The sequence below is a fragment of the Aegilops tauschii genome, chromosome 5 (genome assembly GCF_002575655.3).
Source record: "Aegilops tauschii subsp. strangulata cultivar AL8/78 chromosome 5, Aet v6.0, whole genome shotgun sequence".
Taxonomy (NCBI): domain Eukaryota; kingdom Viridiplantae; phylum Streptophyta; class Magnoliopsida; order Poales; family Poaceae; genus Aegilops; species Aegilops tauschii.
Window position 1 is genome coordinate 458,443,764 of NC_053039.3, and position 20,920 is coordinate 458,464,683.

A 20,920-nucleotide genomic window follows, 5' to 3' on the forward strand; every position below is an offset into this window, starting at 1 on the left:
TCATGCAACAGTTATAACATAGGGTGACACAGAACTAGCTCCAGTTCATCAATGTAATGTAGGCATGTATTCCGAATATAGTCATACGTGCTTATGGAAAAGAACTTGCATGACATCTTTTGTCCTACCCTCCCGTGGCAGCAGGGTCCTATTGGAAACTAAGGGATATTAAGGCCTCCTTTTAATAGAGTACCGGACCAAAGCATTAGCACTTAGTGAATACATGAACTCCTCAAACTATGGTCATCACCGGGAGTGGTCCCGATTATTGTCACTTCGGGGTTGCCGGATCATGACACATAGTAGGTGACTATTGACTTGCAAGATAGGGTCAAGAACTCACATATATTCATGAAAAAATAATAGGTTCAGATATGAAATCATGGCACTTGGGCCCTAGTGACAAGCATTAAGCATAGCAAAGTCATAGCAACATCAATCTCAGAACATAATGGATACTAGGGATCAAACCCTAACAAAACTAATTCGATTACATGGTAAATCTCATCCAACCCATCACCGTCCAGCAAACCTACGATGGAATTACTCACGCACGGCGGTGAGCATCATGAAATTGGTGATGGAGGATGGTTGATGATGGCGACGGCGATGGATTCCCCTCTTCGGAGCCCCAAACGGACTCCAGATCAGCTCTCCCGGGAGAGATTAGGGCTTGGCGGTGGCTCCGTATCGTAAAACGCGATGAATCCTTCTCTCTGATTTTTTTTCTCCCCGAACGTGAATATATAGAGTTGGAGTTGACGTCGGTGGAGCCTCAGGGGGCCCACGAGGTAGGGGGCGCGCCCTCCACCCTCGTGGACAGGGTGTGGGCCCCCTCATGTTGATTCTTTCGCCAGTATTTTTTATTTATTCCAAAAATATTCTCCGTGAAGTTTCAGGTCATTCCGAGAACTTTTATTTCTGCACAAAAATAACACCATGGCAATTCTGCTGAAAACAGCGTCAGTCCGGGTTAGTTCCATTAAAATCATGCAAGTTAGAGTCCAAAACAAGGGCAAAAGTGTTTGGAAAGGTAGATACGATGGAGACGTATCAGGCCTGGACGTACTCGGGATGCTCCCGCGCAAACTGAGCCATCGCCGCCTCGTCGCTCTCACCGGGAGTGACGACCACCGACGGTCTCTTCTTCTTCTTCGCCGGCATCTCCTCCATCCGGATGCCCTGTGGCACGAGCCACTCCGCCTTCTCCCGGGTCTTGATCTCAAGGAAGTTGAGGTCCATCTTTGGCCGTTCGGCACGCCACACCGCCACGTCGTAGGCACGCGTGGCCTCATCAGCGGAGGGATACGTGCCGAGCCACCAACGCCGCCCAGCGTCGGAGAAATCCACTCTGAAGTTCCCGAAGGGCTTCGCCCTCACGCCGAAGAAACTCGACTTGCCCTTCGACGTCTTCTTCGGCGCCATCGGGGAGCGGGGCGGCGGCGTGCACGGCGCGGGGCAGAGGCGGACGGAGCGGGGCGGCAGACGGACCGGTGGCGGAGGCGGCCGAAGAGGAGGCGGACGGAGTGGGGCCGGGCGGAGGCGGACGAAGCGGGGCCGGGCGGAGGATGGACCGGAGGCGGACGGAGAGGAGGCGGACGGGGGCGGGGCGGGGTGGAGGCGGACGCGATGGGGCGGCGCGGCGGCAGGCGGCGGCCCAGGCGGGGTGGAATCGGCAACGGGGGTCTGGATCTACGGCGGGGCGGCGTCGGAGAGCTGCGGTGGGGCGGCGGCCGAGCGGGGAGTGACGGCGGGGTGGCGGACGGGCGGGTCGCGGGCGGGCGGTTGCGAGGCGGAAGGGGAATGAAGTGGCGGTTGGGCGTTTTGCGGGCGGCCGCGGTTTTACATCAGTTGCATCTTGTGATGTAAATTTGCATCATGGAGTTTTCAATTTTACATCACCGGGAGGCCGCGGTCCAATTTTTTTACATATAAACCGTTTGTTGGAGCAGCGTTTTTTGACCTAGATGGTCCAAAAGTTAGGTATTTTTACATTTGGACCGTCTATTGGAGATGCTCTAAGGGCATCTTTAATAGAAGATGTTGATGCAGAAATAACTAACTTTTACATCAGGAAGGCCCAAAATGCTTCTCCAACACATGATGTAGATGCAAAAAAAACATTACCTCCTCCAAGTGATGTAAAATACAACACTTAAAGATGCAAGTTTACATCTCACCTCCCTGGTGATGTAAAACTACAGCTGCGCGCCAACTGCCCAACCACCGTTTCATTTTGTTCGCGCCCGCGCGTGACCGCGTCCTCTATCCCACCGCCGCACTGCCCATCCACGCACCACGCCGCCACCGCCCTGCTGCTAGATCCGTCCACTACACCGCCGGTTCTACCGCTGCTCCGCTGTCGCGCGCCTCCGAATCGGTCGCTTTTTCGCTGCCGAATCATCGCTGGACCGCAACATGATTTGAGCTTCCCTGCCGCCCTCGTCGCCGCCAAATTTGAGCCTCTCACCCGTCGCCGGTTTTCCATCGTCGGACTCGACCTTATCGTGTCGCACGGCTGCCGCCCCGCCGCCACCAATCCGCCACTCGTTTCACAGTTGTGTCATCGGCCAAACAGCTCCCGCCGCCACACTCGACCTCCCGGCTCTCGTCGCTCGGCCGCCGACGCTCCTGCCGCTGCCGCTCGGTCCGCCGGTGCTCCTCCCGGCTCGCGTCGCTCGGCCGCCGGCACTAATGCCGACTAGTTTTACATCTTCAAATACATCATCTGTTGGAGTAGGAGTTTTACGTCACCTAAATACATTATTTGTTGGAGTTGAGATTTTTTTTAGATGTAAAAAGCATTTTTTTGGTGATGTAAGTTATACAACACTTACTTTTACATCTCCAAAAATACATCTTTTATTGGAGAAGCCCTTTTGGATTATCATTCTTCTAAAACAAAAAATGACCAAATCCTTAATAGTACAATTCATTTGCCTCTGTTTCATCTTCACCGTTGGATCTGCTCCATCTGGATTGGAGGGATACGCTAGGTTGCAGTGTGACTTGGCTTCTATTTTTCCCCTTCTTCCTCCGGCGAGATCTAGCTAGGGTTACGGCCACCGGCGCTTCCAGAGGTGGGTAGGGATGGCGGAGGGCAGGTGGAAGCCAGTCATATGGATGCGTCGCAAGAGGCTCCGAGACGACGCGCCTACTGAGGCTGAGGCGGAGGCGCTGGTGGGCGAGAGCTTCGACTTCGCCTTCGACAACGAGGCCTTCTCCGACCGGGTGCTGCGGGTAGAGGTCGTCGGCAGCGAGGAGGAAAATGGTGAGTACAGGGCCTCCTGTGTCAGCGCCCTCTGGCCTATTTAGGGTTTTCAGTTCTGTTTGCTTCGTAGGGATTTTATTATTTTTAGCTTCTACTTCGAGCTGTACCCTAGAATTAAAATGCAGCAGATCTGCAGCCATATGTTTGGATGTAGCAGTCAGCACCCTTAGTAGCTTTGGTTTTCAAACTACATCATACTCCCTCCGTCCGGAAATACTCGTCGAAGAAATGGATGTATCTAGACATATTTTAATTCTAGATACATTCATTTTTATCCATTTCTCCGACAAGTATTTCTGGACGGAGGGAGTACCATTCAAATTGAGAATTGCCACTGGGCGACTAAAATGATTTACAATAATTTGTATGTGATGGTTCTGTAGGCTGGTGAGATGCATACTGTTTAAGGGTGCTTAATTGCTTATAAGTGATTCAAGTGTACCCTGACGGTATGCAGCACAATGCTTCAGCCTTGGATTAAGTGATATATATATATATATGGTGATCAATTTAATTTGTTCACATCTTTCAGAAGAAAAATGAACTGAGGGAAAATTTGTTTGATGGCTAACATCGAATCTGCCAATCGTTATATCTCTAAATGTAACTCCAAGAGGTCCAAGAACAAATACAAGAACAGATTATATACTATGAAATGTGTCATTGACTTGTTGAATGTATACTTGGAACATGAAATGGTTGTTTAATGCAATGAGGATGTGTGGACCGAGGGGCTCCCTGTTCCGCATTTGAGTTCAACATTATTCTGTGCTTTGTTTTTGGTTCGCCTGCATTTCAGTTGTTTTTCATTGAACATTTAATGTATATATTAATATGCCGATAATCACTTACCTTTAAGTAGTACAAATACATGTGGACTGTGGTGCACACAGTATGTCACAGTCCGTTGATCAAATAGGTAGGACCTGGTTGCCAGTTTCTTCGTCCGAGCAACATCCTGTTTACAGGCCAATCCTGGCAAGATAACATGCTACTGCTACTTGTTACTTTTGAAGGTATGAGATACTATTTATAATTAGATAAAATAAGACGGGTCTTGTTTTTCACTTTATTACATCGGGTGCAGTTATACAAAACCCACTAACATCCCTGGGGCAACGTTGATGATTACTGTACCCACTGACACGGGATCATGCTTATTATGACTTACGCAACCAAATTAGCATCAAGTTTTCGTGATGTTCAGCATTTTGCTCTATTTCTGAAGGTTGACTGAATGAATTCGTGCACATAGAGAACATGGTGCTTCAAATATTTTTGCATATTTCTCTGTATTTATCTGACCCCTTCTTTTGCAGGCGCTGATGGAAAAGGTATTGACTCCTCCTGTACCGTGATGGATACACCAGTTTTACGAGTCAATACCATACATGTTAGTTCGGCGATTCTTGCTGCAAAAAGTCCTTTCTTTCTCAAGGTAATTCTGATGACCTGAAATAGATTTGTTATATAGTCAGTGGACTTAGCTTTCTGATAAGCTTCATGCTTCTTAGCTTTTCTCAAATGGCATGAAAGAGTCTGATCAGAGACATGCAACACTTACAATTGCTGATTCAGGTAACAGTGTTTAGTGTAGTACAATCTTCATCTTATAACTGATGATTCTAGTTTGCTATTGTTATTTTTTTAATATTGTCGATTTTTTAATTTAAAAGATGACTACTTGTAGAAGTTAAGAAACGATTACTTCTTGTTGAGAGGTGGACTGCTTTGGGGTTTCCTGCCACACTTTTTTTCATGACGAATTTGTTACTCTCATTTCCCCTATAGACCCTACACTGGATATTTTGTTTTATTATTTGCACACTATAGTTTTAACCAACTGATTCTTGAACACTGGTCATACTACATACTCATCCATGCATAAAAGATAGCTATCGCTTTTCTTTTGTACTCCTCCGTCTCAAAATGTAAGATGTTTTTTTAGGCTAAACTAGCCTAAAAAAACGTCTTACATTTTGAGATGGAGGTAGTACTTTTTTATTTAACTGATAACGGTTGAGATTTATTGAACTGTTTCATTAGACCTTATGCCTCCTTTCCTTTCATTTCATACTTGGAACAGAAGAAAAGGCCTTCATGGCGCTTTTACACTTAATGTATACCGGAAAGTTGACACCAACAACTGAGTCCACTCTTCTGGTTGATATGTTGATGGCCGCGGACAAATTTGAGGTTGTTTCTTGCATGAAGCTTTGTAGTCAGGGGCTCATAGACCTGCCTATGACCCTAGAATCGGCAGTGAGGTGCCTAGATCTCCCATGTACCATTCCATTGGCAGCTGCCATCAAAGAGGCAGCCAAGACCTTCTTTGCTGAAACTTACAAGGAATTCCTGTCAACAAAGTAAGTGATCCCCATTTGATTCAGATATCTCCTTTTCTTTTTGAGGAAACATTTGGACATTGTTGTTATAAAATTACTATCTTAAGGCATTGCATGGTTTCATCTCATTTCAGGTTCCAAGATGAACTGATGAGGGTCCCTCTTGCTGGAATTCGGGCCATCTTATCAAGGAATCACCTTGGGATTGTATCTGAAGGAGCCGTCTATGAGTTCATGCTTAGGTGGGCCTGTTCACAGTACTCTAATTCAGAAGAAAGACACAAGATTTTGAGTTCACGGTTACTTCCACTAGTCCCACGAGTCCTCGGTATGAACGATTCCATTCTAATTGATCACCCGTCTGGTATAATTAACTTTACTATCAAGCGTGAGAAGTGTTACGGGCTCTTCCCGTTAGGATCGATGCGTTCGCCGCCGTTCCATTGTGCGGGGCGTCGCTTCTACCTCACGGCACGCTGTATGGCGACGGAGCAGCTCCAGATTTTCGGCCTTTCAGTAAATATGCTAGAAGACAAGGGGGCAGTAAGGGGGACAGTAGGTTATAAGATTGGGGTAAAGACAAGACCGTCGCTGCAGTTTGTCACCAAGCACATCAGCAGCACCACCACCGATAGTAAGCAACCTGTTGGATGCAGGGTTCCTTGGTCGGAGTTCATCGCTGATGACAGCCCTTACTTCATTGATGACGAACTCCATCTGCAAGTTCACGTGAAGATAACACCACAGCCGGAGTGATGCATGTACTGCCCGCAAGCTTTATGGTCCTCGCTTAAGTCCCTCTTTGTTTCTGTGAGCGAGAGGGGAAGCCCCTGCTATTCTGAAACAGGAAGAAACCTGAAGCGGGCACTCTAGTTATTTGCTAGCATTTGCTCTGCTCTCTTTTGGTGACTGGAATTAATGTCTCATGTAAATATCTAGAATTTCATGCTGGAGGTTTCACCACCTTGCATACTCTTACCAGTCGCAAAACTGTTATGTATGCCCAGAAGGTTATGCTATCATCCTTATAATCTAAGTTATGCTATAGTTTGTGTGCTCTATGGTAATACGAACTTTGGCAACATGTGCCCCTGGGGCGAAATGCTGCTGTGTAGTACAGGTCAATGTTCACAAATCGGGTGCTTTGCTGATGAAGAAAACTTTGTGGCAGTGAAATGTTTGAATGTTTGCTCAGTTAGTCGAGTGTCTAGTTCCTTTACCTGAATGTTATTGTTGTCAGTAGGTTGCCACTTGCCAATGAACCGCAGCTGGAGCAAAGCTTCAGCTGAAAGTAACCTTCAAGATCCATGTTTTTTGCATATATTCTTCAGTTGCTGTTCACCTTTTGGTATCTCAGTACATGGTTGAAACTTGAAAGTGTTGCTGACAGAGAAGGATGTTATGTTTGTGCTTCCAGACTTGGTGCAAGTTACTCTGGCATGAATGCTTTCTGTACACAAATCATAGATGCAGTGGAGTAGTTTGTAAAATGGGCTGGGTAGGGATCATGATATAAAGCTGAGAAGATTTGAAAAAAATGTTGATCCCGATGTCATGCCCAAGCTGAATTAACAGTATCATCGCAAATATGGCGGGGATGAATTGACGTGAAAAAGGTGACATGGAAATGTCATTCTCACCACTCTTTAATGTTTTTTGGGGGGGACATGAAATAGGAGAGGTAATGACGCCACAAGGGGGCGGCAACATTTTCACTCGGTTCTTTTAAACCAGTGAGTTTATAATGTAAAACCAGAAATAATTTTCTCAATGTGGATGCTTATGTCATGTAAGACTTTGATGCTCCATGCATTCCACTTCCGAAGGATGGTAAGCAGCACTATGGGCCATATGCCCGGATGGAGTCATCATCGGGGAGTCACGATAGAGTTAGGTTCCAAAGGAGGCTGATCTTTGAGCCTGAAACCGAACGGCAAGGTGTTGCCAAATTTCGATGGAGTGCAGGCAGGGGCGGGAGATGTGCTTGATGTCCTCAAAGAGGTGACTGATGTGTGAGGAATCGTTACTTGGAGCGATGTGTTCTATGTTGCATGTTTGCCTTGGAGTTTAACCTGTCATTCTTGACATTTGTTGAAACCATGTCGCCCCAAATTAGGTTAGCATCGCTGCATCTCACTGTGAGCCCTAGCTCCCGTGTTGCTCTCTTTGGCCGACCAGGGAGCCTTAACCCTGGCGACGCCAAGGGCTCCTTTGACGATGCTACTCCAGAGGCCAGAAGAGAAAATAAGTTTGATAGGGTAGTGGGTACAAATAAAAAGTTAGAGCGAAGGCTTGAGGCGGACCCAATTTTGAATTAATGAAGCCATCAGTCGACCAGGAATTGTAAGATAACAGGATGCCGAGAAACGGCTTACAACACACGATGGAGCATAAAAATGAATGATTAGCATCACGACTGAGGCCAACCGTCATTTTTAAGGCACATGTACTCCACACAGTGGCGAAGGACGGAAAAGAATTAAGGTGGGGCGAACTCATAAGTATTTTTTTTTCTTGTACATAAGCAATTCTAACATCATCTTTAATGTCGGGGGTAAATCTATCACGTGAAATGCGAAGTTCTGGATCACTATTTATGTAATCATGACAAAAAAAATAGTTATTCCTTCAACGCCGAGAACCTCAACATTATTTTTGTCAAATCTGTAGTTCACAACACAAAAATGTATTGTCATTACAATTGCACATTACAAGTTGTAAAAAAAAGCCGATGCAAAAAAAAAGTTGTAAAAAAATGCTAGAGTTCCAAAATTTAGACAAATTGTATAACTCTTCTCTTTTTCTTTGACTTTGCTAGTCCCTTCCCCTTCCTCTCCATCTTGTGCTGGTGATGCACGGTAGGTTTTAGCCGCTACCGATGTGCCGTCTCTCGCTAGATCACAGTCGCAGCCGCTACCGATGTGCCGTCTCTCGTTAAGGATACCCCTATATTGCTTCGTCGGACCCGGGGAAATTGCCAAAGCATTTGGCGATTGACACGTTGGAATATAAAGGACTAGTAAATAAAATCCTAGATAGGAAGTGGGTCGGTCTCAAAATAAATGAGTTGTTAGTTGTAGAATATTACTCTCGTCAAACTTGAACTTAACGAAAAAAGGAAAGGTTCATAGAATTTTCTTCCCCTTCCCCTTTCCCCGAACTAAATCGCCCTAAGACCATTACCATTAATTTGTATTTTCCCATCAACTAGCTAAAATTGATTAACCCTAGGATTAGAATCCTTTTTTCTTTTTTCCTCTATGTGTATTTTACATACCACAGTAATTTGCTATAGAGAATTTCTAATTTCTATTAAATCAAAATAAGATAATATAAGATATTATATTATTGCTGGAAAAAATGTTATTTGATTTGATACATTGTGATCCTTAACGTTGATGAATTAAGAAAAACGGAAAGAGAGGGATTCGAACCCTGGGTAAACAAAAGTCTATATAGCAGTTCCAATGCTACGCCTTGAACCGCTTGGCCATCTCTCCTACATAACTTATTATGGAAAATAAACTGAGTGAATAGCGGGTTTTCTTATTCCTGCAGTACAGGTACAACCGCAACCACTCGGGGGTTCCATAGTTCTATTGGAAAAATTCCTTTTGATCTAAGTGGAAGGATACAGGATTTTTTACTAGAAATTGCGCTCGCTATAAAATAAAAGTTTTAATTTGGGTTTTCCCGAAACTAAAGAAAAAGAAAATGGAAGAATTCTTCTTATTGCATAATAAAATAAAGAAACCTTAGAATTCCGTTTGCATAAGATACGCTACACCATACTATCGAAATCAAAAATAGGGTATGAGACAATTAATAACTTTGAAAACACGAAATAGTTGATAACATAAGTTGTTGTTCAGAAATAGGAAAGTGGCATGAAATCCAGTCTTAGTCAAATATTTCATATCTCTTCGTGTCCAAGCAGAAGGAAAAGGATACAATTTGAGCTGAGCGGAAAATCCATATCTCTCTTATCCATTTAAAGCATATGGATTTAGAGTAGAGCATATGGATCAATCTATTTATAATTATAAGAATCGAATGTGTTTGTTTTTATGTTATTTTGTGAAGGAATGAAAACAATTCTATATAGAATGGGTTGGGAATTATGCCTAGATCCCGTGTAAATGGAAATTTCATTGATAAGACCTCCTCAATTGTAACCAATATTTTATTGCGAATAACTCCGACAACCTCAGGAGAAAAAAAAGCATTTACTTATTATAGAGATGGTGCGATTTGACTCTTTTTTTTGCTTTTTTAGCCCTACCTATACCTCAGTCTTACGAAAAAGAGAGGGGGTTGGCATAAAGAGAACCAAATTTGTAAAGCAAACAAACCCACGCTTCGGGAAGGTGAGGCGAACTAACAATTCCTTCCGTCGTGTATCCTCGATTGATGCGGCTTCAGATACTTCAATTGTAGATTTGAGTATTCAGCGAAAGGTTACACCTACAGGATATGGTATGGTATGGATTACAGGCCAATCCTACTCTATTAGTATCCGTAGGCAGCATAGGGGAGAAAAGCACTACACCTAGAAATAGGAATCAACAAGAGAAAAACTTTGTTAGAAATTACCCCTTTCATCGGTATCAGGGCTGGGAAGAATGGTTGGGATAACAAACAACCATCAGGTTTGTACTTTGGATACCCCTATAACCATCAAAGACGCCACCGCCCGCCATGCTAGATCGCTAGCTAGGTTGCTCCGTTCGTGGAACCTGATGTGCGTCTCCGTTCATTTCTTTTCTTTAAGAACTACTCCAGTAGTTGCGTCTTTGTTCGTGTGTGATGGTCTCGGTTTGGGTGTTGCAGGCTAAGGCCAACACTATAGACTGCGAACTAGAGAGCGTGAGCCTGTGCTAGCTACTTTTTTGCAGCGAGAGATTACGGGGCTGTTTGGTTCCCAGCCACAGTTTGCCAAGCCAAAATTTAGCAGCCACAGTTTAGTTGGCATGTGTTTGGTTTTTGTCACACTTTGGCTTGCCACTTTATTGCCTCTATGGCCCATTTGTCATAGAGACAATTTTTTTTGCCAACTTTTGCAAAAGTTCTCAACCATACTTGTGTGGCTAGCCACACTTTGGCTTACACTGGTCTCCAACCAAATAGACCCTACAACCTGTAGGAGCAATGATTTATCCATAGGCATAAAATACTTTTTGCTCCAAATCAAGGTGTGGCGGCTGCCACACCTTGTCCATTGGGGTCCTCTCCACAAGTCGTCGCAACACTACTGCTGGGGCCCCTCCCTCCCAAGGTCAAGGGTGACGGCTCATCGGTGGGCATAAAGACACATACAACCAAGCACGAGGATAGAGGATAGCAAACACGATGGACTCATGGGACCACAACAACAGAGACACCTCATAAACCTTGTTGTCGTTTAACACCTACAAAACATGACACCACAAGTATGCACCCCTTACCCTAGTCAACGCCCTAGGGAGTAGGCGACACCGCCAAATGTGAACTAATAGTAGGTTTTCATTAGTGGGAGAGGGACCGGGGGGGAGGGGGAGGGAGGGGGAATTGACATACACGGTGCTTGCAACACCCGCAAACGTGGCCACCGACGTGCTTGGCTGGGGGTTCATCCTGGTCAGTATTTAGTACCATATGTCTCTGTCAAGAGCAGATCTGGGAACCAAAGGTCCTCCGCGGCAAGATCCATGCTCCACACATGTCGTTGACTCGCCGCACCCACGGGAGAGGACACGCAACCAACACCCATAGCGTCCCTGGCGACGCCTTGACGCACCAAAAGTCCTTCACCTGAGCAATGAAGCAAATGGGATATCACTACCACTCGCCCTCAACGGTGAGGGAAGGATTGACAACACGATGAAAACCCTAGTCGCCCTCGAGTTGCCCACATAAGGATGACATGAGGGCCGAACTGTTTTTCACCTTCTGCTTCACTAGCTAGCGAGAGCGTGTTCACTGTACTGTTGATGGATAAATGAAGGCGGACATTTTAGTAAAAACATAGTTAATTGTATGTGTGTTATAACGAGGACATCACTTATTCTAATGGCTCAACTCCAATCTTATCTGACATATACCTTACTCCCATTATATTTTAATATAGGAAGTAATTTGATTTGATTGAGTTACTGTAAACGGTTTAATTTGATTGCCCGTGTCTGACATGTAGCTAGAATGATTTTTTTAGGTTAGCTAGAATGATTTAATTTGATTGAGTTAATGCAATTATGTTACCCCACCGATACGGGGCTTGCAAAAGATTTAATTTGATTTGATGAGGTTTTTTTTTTGAGGGAAATGCCATCATGGCGGTTTATATTTCATGAGCAAAAAGGGCTACATCTTCTGACAAAATGTCTAACAAAAAACCCGGAGGCTCGGACTGCCATACAATGGTTCGCGAGTCCTCCGACATACTAGCTAACATATCAGCCGCCATATTAGCTTCCCTAGGGCAGTGTTGAAAACTAACTGAAGCAAAATTACGACAAATAAAAGCGCACTCCTCATAAATAGCTGCTGCCGGTCCAAGCGAGTTGCCTCCAGATTGCATCACTTGGATTACTTCCATACAGTCGGCCTCAATCATCAGTTTGTTGCAGCCCATGTCGTTTGCGAGAATGAGGCCGTCTCGGAGCCCTCGGGCTTCCGCCGTTGCCGCGTCCTCAACGAACCGAATGTCGCTACATGATGCTGCAATGAAAGATCCAGAAGCATCGCGTAAGATTGCACCTGAACCCCCTGAACCACTGTCCTCAGAAAAAGAGGCATCTACGTTGAGTTTTACAAATCCCTCACTTGGCTTGGTCCATCCATGTCTCTCAATCTGGCCTGGACCCTTTTTCTTTGCTCTTGAGAAGTTCTTGGACAGCGTCGAAATTGCTTGTGCTGATCGTGTAGGATCCTGTAGTTGTTCACCGTGCGTAAACTTCCTCCGTTCCCACCACAGGTACCAAACTGTCGTTGCGATTAACTCTTTACAGTTAACACTCGGAAGCAGCTGTGCCGGTACATTAGGAGTTAGAAGTAGGTCAGCCAACACTGCCGCACCTTCCCTTTCGAGGGAGCAAAGCTCGTTGATCCTGTTTGCCATGCCCAGTGCACACCAGACAGCTTGAACACGTTGACACTTGAAGAAAGCATGGCTGATACTCTCACAATCCAGACCGCAAATAGGGCACTGTGAGTTAGTGATCATATGCCGATTAGCCATAATGCCCCGACAGGGTATTGCACCATATAGTGCCCTCCAGTAGTGAATTTTCACTTTGGCCGGGACTCGCAATTTCCAGAGAATACTCCATATAGGACTAGTACTTGCGGAGATCGTAGAATTGGTTCTCCTCAACTTTCGTCCATGCTGGTGATCCCACTCCATATGATAGGCGGTCTTAACCGTGAATATCCTTGTCCGGTTATAATTCCATGAAACGAAATCCTCCATCATACCCAAGGCAAGGGGTATGTTCAGATTTCTTTGAGCATCAACGGGCCAGAATATATCTCTGATTAGTTGTTCGTCCCATTCTCTACTCTCCAAGTTAATTAGCTCAGAAACTTTGGTGATGATTATATTACCTCTCCTTGTCATAACTCTTCTGTTTGGGCTGCAAGGAACCCACGGGTCATCCCATATGCTGATTTGGGTGCCGTCTCCCACCCTCCAAATGTACCCTTTTTTGAAAGTGTGGATTCCACTCCATAAACTCTGCCAAGTGTATGAACTCCCTTTTTGAGGCTGCAATTTAGGATGTCCCCATCTGGAAAGTACTTAGCTCTGAGTACTCTAGCACATAGTGATTCCGGTTCAGCTATTAGTCTCCAGCATTGTTTGGCCAAGAGTGCCAAGTTAAAACAGTGTAGATCTCTGAACCCCATGCCACCATTTCTCTTCGGGACACACATCTTCCACCACGCAAACCAATGCATATGCTTCTTCTCATCCTCATCTCCCCACCAGTATTGGGACATAGCAGTAGTTATCCCATTGCACACTTGTTTGGGAAGCTTGAAGACTGACATTGCATATGACGGTATAGCCTGCACGACGGCTTTCAATAGGATTTCCTTTCCCCCAAAAGAAAGTAGTTTTTCCTTCCATCCTCTAATCCGGCTAAGAACTCTATCCACAAGGTGTTGAAAACAATCTGTTCTATCCACCCCCACAATTGGGGGTAAACCCAAATATTTATCTGTTATTGCCTCCACCATAATATTCAGGATCGTGCACACTTCAGCCCTAGTGTCTACTGGTGTGCAAGGGCTGAAGAAGATACTAGATTTTGCTTCACTTACCAGCTGGCCGGAAGCTGCACAATAATCATCAAGTGCGCGGCGGAGACTCGCTGCATTGGTGGCGTCCGCCCTCATGAGAACGAGTGAGTCATCAGCGAACAAAAGGTGGGACACTGCCGGCGCATCCCTGCACACCTTAACCCCCAACAAATTTCCATTCTCCTCCTCATGCATAAGTAGGCTTGAAAGACCCTCGGCACATAGTAAAACAAATAGGGTGACAGCGGGTCTCCTTGTCGGAGCCCCCTAGTAGGCACAAAATAATCTGAAAGGGAATTATTCACTCGCACCTGGTATTTAACAGACCGCACATATTCCATAATAAGTGTCACCCAAGCCACAGAAAAACCCAAGCGGAGGAATACCTTCTCTAGGAACACCCACTCGACCCTATCGTATGCTTTGTGCATGTCAAGTTTGACCGCACAAACTCCATATTTTCCTTTTATCTTCTTTTTGATTGCATGATAAGATTCAAAAGCCACCAAGAAGTTGTCCGTGATTAACCGTCTCGGGACAAATGCACCTTGGTTTGGAGAAATTATTTCTGACAGAAGAAACTTGAGCCTGTTGGCCAAAAGCTTAGAGATCACCTTGTAAACAACATTACATAAGCTGATAGGCCGGAATTCTGCGATCACCTCAGGGCTCACCACCTTCGGGATCAGTACGATGGTAGTATTATTCCAGCCCTTTGGGATTTTCCTCGTGTTCACTGCCAGCAAAACTTCGTCAGTTAAATCTTCTCCAATAATGTGCCAAAACCTCTTATAAAATACCGCGTGCAACCCGTCCGGGCCAGACGCCTTCAGATCACCGATGCTATACATTGCTTTTTTCACTTCCTCACGCGTATAGGGTTTATTAAGCTCTTCATTCATTGCCTCTGAAACCCTCGGTTGCACTTTATTTATCACCTCTTGGTCGGGCTCCAGGACACCCGATGTGAACAAAGAGGAAAAATAAGACGCCGCATGCATCTTAATTTGGTTTTGGTCCTCTAACCAATTTCCCGCATCATCCTTCAAACGTTTAATGAAATTTTTCTTTCGTCTCCCTGTTGCCGTGCGATGGAAGAAATCAGTATTCTGATCCCCACGACAAAGCCAATCTGTGCGGCCTCGTTGCATCCAGTAAATCTCCTCCTGTTGATGAGGTTTGATTTAATGCAAAACATTTATGGGCGGAGAAATGAAAAGAAAGACCTCACCTCCCCTCGTCTCTCCTATCAGTCTCAGCCCAGAACACAGCAGTCCCTTTCCCTTCTCCCTACGCCTCCAGCCCATCTAGCTCGCTCGGATTACGGCCGTCGGCAGCGGCGCTTCCAGAGGTGAGCGGCATGGCGGGGGCGGGGGCGGAGGAGGCGGTGGTGGGCGAGAGCTTCGAGTTCGCCTTTGACAAGGAGGCCTTCTCCGACAAGAAGCTGCGGGTCGAGGTCGTCGGCAGCGACGACGCCGCCACCCGCAAGCGCCGCCGCGAGGACGACAAAAGTGAGCACAGCACCTCCGACAGACCGATCGCATTTCCCCCCTTCTTTGCGCGCAGATTAAACCCCTACGCAACTCGGATCTGGATTCGTCTGATTTTTAGCTCTGTTTGTTCGTTAGGGATTTGTGGGTAGGTAAAGGGGGAGCGAAACAGAGGAGTTGTTTTTCTTAAATAAATAAAAAAGGTTTGGATTTCGAGCTGTACGCCTGTACTCTACTACGATGTAATCCAGGCGACTAATCTGGATGCAGCACATCTGTGGCGAAATATTTGGATGTAGCAGTAGTGTTCAGCAGACTGCATCATACCATTACTAAAAAGATTTAGAATTTATTTTGTAGTATGTGATAGGTCTGCAGGACCGGTGAAATGCGGACTGGTTAAGGGTAGCTATGTGTGATTTGTGTTTCCGTGTCTGTATGTGTGATCCAGGCAGCACAATTCTTCAGACTAGGATCGAAGGAATAAGCTGATCAATTATTTCACATCTGTCACAAGAAAAACGTGATTTGCTTGATTGCTACATTGAATCTGCAGTTGTTATATCTCTGAATGTAGCATCCAAAGGTCCAACACAAGTAAAAGGACAGATTCATCAAAACTGTTATTTCTGGAATGCATACATGGATATGATGAAATATATTTAGTTTTTTTTTTTGCAAATAAGAAATATATTTAGTTAGGAGGTGTGGAGTGAGGAGCTCCCTAAGTCTCTAGAACTCTCTGTTCCACATTTCATCTCAATTTCTGTTGTTTTTGCATTGATACATTTACAGTCGATATTATTCTGCTCATAATCACTTTTAGTTAGTACGAACACTTGTGGACTGTCGTACGCACCTGTAATGTTGGTACAGTACTAGCACAGTCCATTGGTCAACTATGTAGTGTACTTAGTTGACTATTTTTTCATAAACGAGCAACATATGTACATTTACGACCCAGTCCTAGCGAGATACCATGCTACTGCTTCTAGTTGGTTGGGAGGTATGGAATACTGATTAATTAGATAAAAGAAGATAACATTGCAAGACTTAGTCTGGTTTTTGTCACTTGAGTGCAAGTTGAACAAAATTCTAATAGGATCCCTGTGGTAACTTTTGTGAATACTTCACTCGCCGACATACGAGTGTGCTTATTATGCTTGATGCAGCTCAATATGCGTCCAGTTTTTTATATGTTCAACATTTTGTCGCTTTTCTAAAGGTTGATTAAATGAATGTGCGACATAGAGAACATGTTGTTCCAAATATTTGAACAGCAAAACGTCTAGTAATTTCGTTAAAAACCTTCCACTCCCCTAATTTTGCACACTTTCTCTGTATTTATCTGACATTGGTATTTTGCAGGTGATGAAGGAGAATGTGTCGATTCTTCTTCTATAGTGATGGCTGCACCAATTTTACGAGTTACTACCATGAATATCAATTCGGCGATTCTTGCTGTAAAAAGTCCTTTCTTTTTCAAGGTAATTTTGATGACATTCTGAAATGCATTTTTTCTATAGCCACTTTACTTAGCTTTCTGATAAACTCAATGCTTCTTAGCTTTTCTCAAACGGCATGAAAGAGTCTGACAAGGGACAGGCAACACTTCGAATCGCTGATTCAGGTAAGAGCGTACAATGTACTCTTAGATTCTTCATCTTATAATTGATGATTCTAGTTTGCTACTGTGATTATATTGTCGATTTCTGTATATTTTTTAATGGTTACTTGTGTGTTTGTGCTTGGGGGTGGGGGGGGGGGGGGGCTGGCACACTTATTTTTAGGTTGATTATGAATTGGTCATCCTCATCGACCTACAGACCACACCTACAAAATGGATTCTCGATTCTTTGTGTATTATAGTTTTTCGAGTTGATTACTGAAAGTCGATGGTCATACTTAAATGATCATGCAGGCATAAAAATAGCTAGCCCCTTTCCTTTGTGATCCTTTATTTAATGTTACTTTTTGAGATTTATTAAACTGTTCCATTTATCCTAATTCCTTCTTGCTCTCATTTCTTACTGGGAACAGAGGAAAATGCCTTCATGGAGCTTTTGTACTTTATGTATAGTGGAAAGTTGACTCCAACAACTGAGCCCACTCATCTGGTTGATATCTTGATGGCCGCTGACAAATTTGAGGTCGTTTCTTGCATTAAGCTTTGCGGTCAGCAGCTCACAAGCTTGCCTATGACCCCAGAATCTGCAGTGCTCTGCCTAGATCTACCATACTCCATTTCAATGGCACCTGCCCTGGCAGAGGCAGCCAAGAAATTCTTTGCTGAAAGATACAAGGATTTCCTGTCAACAAAGTGAGTAATCCCATTGGATTGAGATACCCCTTTCTTTTCCTTTGTTAGTAAGCATGTCGACATTCTTGTAACAAAATAATTATGTCAACTAAGTGATCCCCATTTCGTTTTGTTGCATTTCAGGTTACAAGACGAACTGATGAGGATCCCTCTTGCAGGGATCGTAGCCATCTTATCAAGGAATGACCTCGGGGTTTTACCTGAAGAAGCCGTCTATGACTTTGTGCTCAGGTGGGCTGATTCGCAGTACCCAAATCCAGAAGAAAGACGCAAGATCTTGAGTTCACAGTTACTTCCACTAGTACCACTAGTGCGAAGTAGGGTCAGAACCATTGTACTCGATTAGCCGTCTTGTATAATCAACTTCAGTCTAGAGTTGATTATCTTGTGTGTGATAGACCCTGTAGGGCTGTAGGCTGGTGAGATACATAGTACTGCTTAAGGGTAGTTATGTGTGATTCGTGTACCGTGTTGTTGCCGGTTATGAGCTGTTATGTTTGCTTGTTTGTCCTGCTATGCTGCAAAGTCGCTGAACTGTTAACGTCTTTGTCGGAAGTTGGCTGATACCTCTGTAAATCGACGGAGTGTAATCCTTAGAATCTATATTAGGTTATTCATGATAATCTCTGGACATTTTAGTAGATACTTCCTGGCAGCCGATCAATTTTTCTTGCCAATCTGTGCTCCCTGGAAACAGGAACTTCAGCAATGTGTGACCCCGGGACTGAATGCTGCTGCATAGTTCAATGTTGACAAAGTCTGTTGCTCTGCAACATATTTTGCCTTCTATGTCAAATGAATATTGAATAGTACTCCCTCCGTTCCATATCATATTAGTTGTTGCTGATTTAGTACAAAGTTGTTCCATATTAGTTGTTGCTGATTTAGTACAAAGTTGTTTCATATTATTTGTCGTTGATTTAGTACAAAGTTGTTCTATATTAGTCGTCGGCGCGCGGAGCTTTCGCCCGGACACATGTCAGCACCACCAAGAGGAGTCCCAGGAACCACCTCGACTGTCAACTCGTCTACCCCAGATTTGGGCACTGCCAGAGCAGGCCTGAGCCTCCCGCCACTACATCCATAGTCGCCCACACGACCAAAAGATGGAGCCACCATCGCCACCATGAAGCCTGTCGGAAAGCCAATCATGAAGCCCGCCGTTCGGGGCTGCCGCCACGGCATCCATGCCCCTGAGCATCGCCGACCATCCATGTCACAACCACCCGACCACGGTAGTAAGAGTGAAAGGGACAACCTTTCACTCCTAGCCCGACATCAGCCATCGGGTTTGGGTCGGCACCTCCACGGTAGGAGGCGCCCACGCCTGTGTCCCCAACCACTCCCAGTGGACCGGGGGGGGGGGGAGGGGGGGAGGGGGGGACAACCCAGTGACTATCGACGGCCACAACCAAGCATGCTCGAACGTCACCATGTCCGCGGTCATTGGCGTCGATCCGTATGATGACACAGCAACGCCCCGAGAGCAACCCCTGGACCGACGGCCCAAATGCACCAAGCAAGAAGGGCACATCGTGAAGGCGTGGACCAGGTCAACCCCCGTTACCTGTGCACCGTCATACATCGTCCACCACCAGGACCTAGATCCGCATCGCCCGTCGAAGACGTCATCCACCCGGATCACACCGTCGCCCAACCAAAGCAGCTGTGTCGCCCCATCACCTCCGACAAACACCTCCCGGACCGTACTTGACCTCACCTACCCGGAGTACCAACTTCGATTTGTCTCGGGCCCAGATCTGGTCCGCCCGAGCACAAACCGTAGGACAAGGCCATCCCGATGAGCAAGCGCACGCCATCGGCCCGTACCCAGGAGAAGAGAGACCACCGCCGTGCCGCGCCGGTGCCGACCACCTGTGCACCCACCACGAGCACCTACCACCATGCCGAACCAAGGCCACTAAGAGCCTAACCAGAGACAGTAGCCACCGACAGGAGAGCTCCTACCCGAGGGCCCCACGCCACCCAAGGCGAGGCAGCCAAATCTGGGACTGCCAAATCGGGCACCAGGGCAGCCCCGGGCGCGCCCCGACAGCCCACCACGCAGCACCAGAGACCCCAGCGGGCGCGAGGCACGCGCCAGCTCCCACCGCAGATGCCCTTGGCCGCGCCCCGCCGCCACAAGCCGGAGGCCTCCTGCCCATGCCAGAGGACACCTGCCCAGGGAGGAAGAGATCCCGCCGCCACCGTCGCCGACCGGGTTTTGCCCGGCGGCGCGCCTCGGTGGCGGCGAGGGGAGGAGGGGTTGGAGCTATGGCGGCTAGGGTCCCCCCCGGCCCGTGCGGGCGCATCGCGGGAGGGAACGAGGGGAAATGGGGGGACCCAGGTATCTCGATCATAACAAAAATTACTTTGAGATTTCGAGACCCTCATCGCTCCCCGCCGGCCGCCGGAATGGGCATGTGGAAGTGGATGCTCGGCAGGAAGGCGAAGCACGACCACAAGGCGGGATCGTCCTCTGCATCGTCGGGCAGCACCGCCGTGCACTCCACCTCGCCGCCAACATTATCCATCTCCCCTCCAGCAGCCCCTCCACGCTTCTGGCCGTACGTGAAGGTGAAGATATGCCGACGCTACTGGGAGACCGGCACCCCACTGTCGTGGTTCGATGCCCACCTCCCCAACGGGTGCCATCTGAGCCCAAATCAGGTGCCGATCCTCGCTATCCCGGCGTCCGGCCGCACCTGCCTCGTAGAGATCAACTGCCTGCAGGCTCGTATCCTGCACCACCTCCTCGCCGACTGCAGGTACGATGTGGACACTTGGTTTCAAGGCGAGCACAACATGCGTCGGCAAAGAACCATAGCCCACCCCGTGAGCCGCGCACGCACGCACCGAGCCCACCCAAAGCACGCGCCGTGACGCCGACTCCCTTCCCCTCCCCGTCCCCACCACCACCGCCGCGTCCAACCATGACTGCCGAAGACGAGGAAGTGGCTGGTGCATGCCATGATGGAGGACTCCAAGAGGGAGTTCAAGCGCAAGCAGGAGGAGTGTGAGGGCCTAGAGGAGATGATGGCGTTGTCGGCCGCAGGCGATGTCTATGTCCCCGAGCTTGACGTGAAGGAGGAGGTGATGGAGGACCGGTTGTCCACCTCGGAGTGGAACACGGCCTTGTACGGGCAGTCATGGTCATGGACGACCACAGTGCTATGCAGCCCGCCCTCACCACCACCGACAGTGCCGCCGGCCTCAT

The 20,920-nt window shown here is 46.7% G+C and overlaps 3 protein-coding genes across 4 annotated transcripts; 2 read left to right on the forward strand and 1 right to left on the reverse strand.

Annotated features, from left to right (window-relative positions):
• Positions 1-1,053: 1,053 nt before the first annotated feature.
• Positions 1,054-1,425, reverse strand: LOC109762182 (ethylene-responsive transcription factor ERF071-like). The gene has a single exon (XM_020321002.1). The coding sequence runs from the start codon at positions 1,423-1,425 to the stop codon at positions 1,054-1,056; it is 372 nt and encodes a 123-aa protein (XP_020176591.1).
• Positions 1,426-2,889: 1,464 nt separating this feature from the next.
• LOC109762184 (BTB/POZ domain-containing protein At2g46260) lies at positions 2,890-6,663 on the forward strand. Of its 2 annotated transcripts, XM_045229133.2 has the most exons (6): positions 2,983-3,271; positions 4,591-4,709; positions 4,786-4,849; positions 5,358-5,637; positions 5,751-5,944; positions 6,273-6,663. In XM_045229133.2, the coding sequence occupies exons 1-6, from the start codon at positions 3,091-3,093 to the stop codon at positions 6,347-6,349; spliced, it is 915 nt and encodes a 304-aa protein (XP_045085068.1). In that variant the 5' UTR covers positions 2,983-3,090; the 3' UTR covers positions 6,350-6,663. The 2 variants fall into 2 exon arrangements, with proteins under 2 accessions (XP_020176593.1, XP_045085068.1); XM_020321004.4 differs by having other exon boundaries at positions 2,890-3,271; positions 5,751-6,663.
• Positions 6,664-14,983: 8,320 nt separating this feature from the next.
• On the forward strand, positions 14,984-18,344 carry LOC109762183 (BTB/POZ domain-containing protein At2g46260). The gene is made up of 5 exons (XM_020321003.4): positions 14,984-15,404; positions 16,752-16,870; positions 16,950-17,013; positions 17,424-17,703; positions 17,827-18,344. The coding sequence occupies exons 1-5, from the start codon at positions 15,254-15,256 to the stop codon at positions 18,047-18,049; spliced, it is 837 nt and encodes a 278-aa protein (XP_020176592.1). The 5' UTR covers positions 14,984-15,253; the 3' UTR covers positions 18,050-18,344.
• Positions 18,345-20,920: the final 2,576 nt, after the last annotated feature.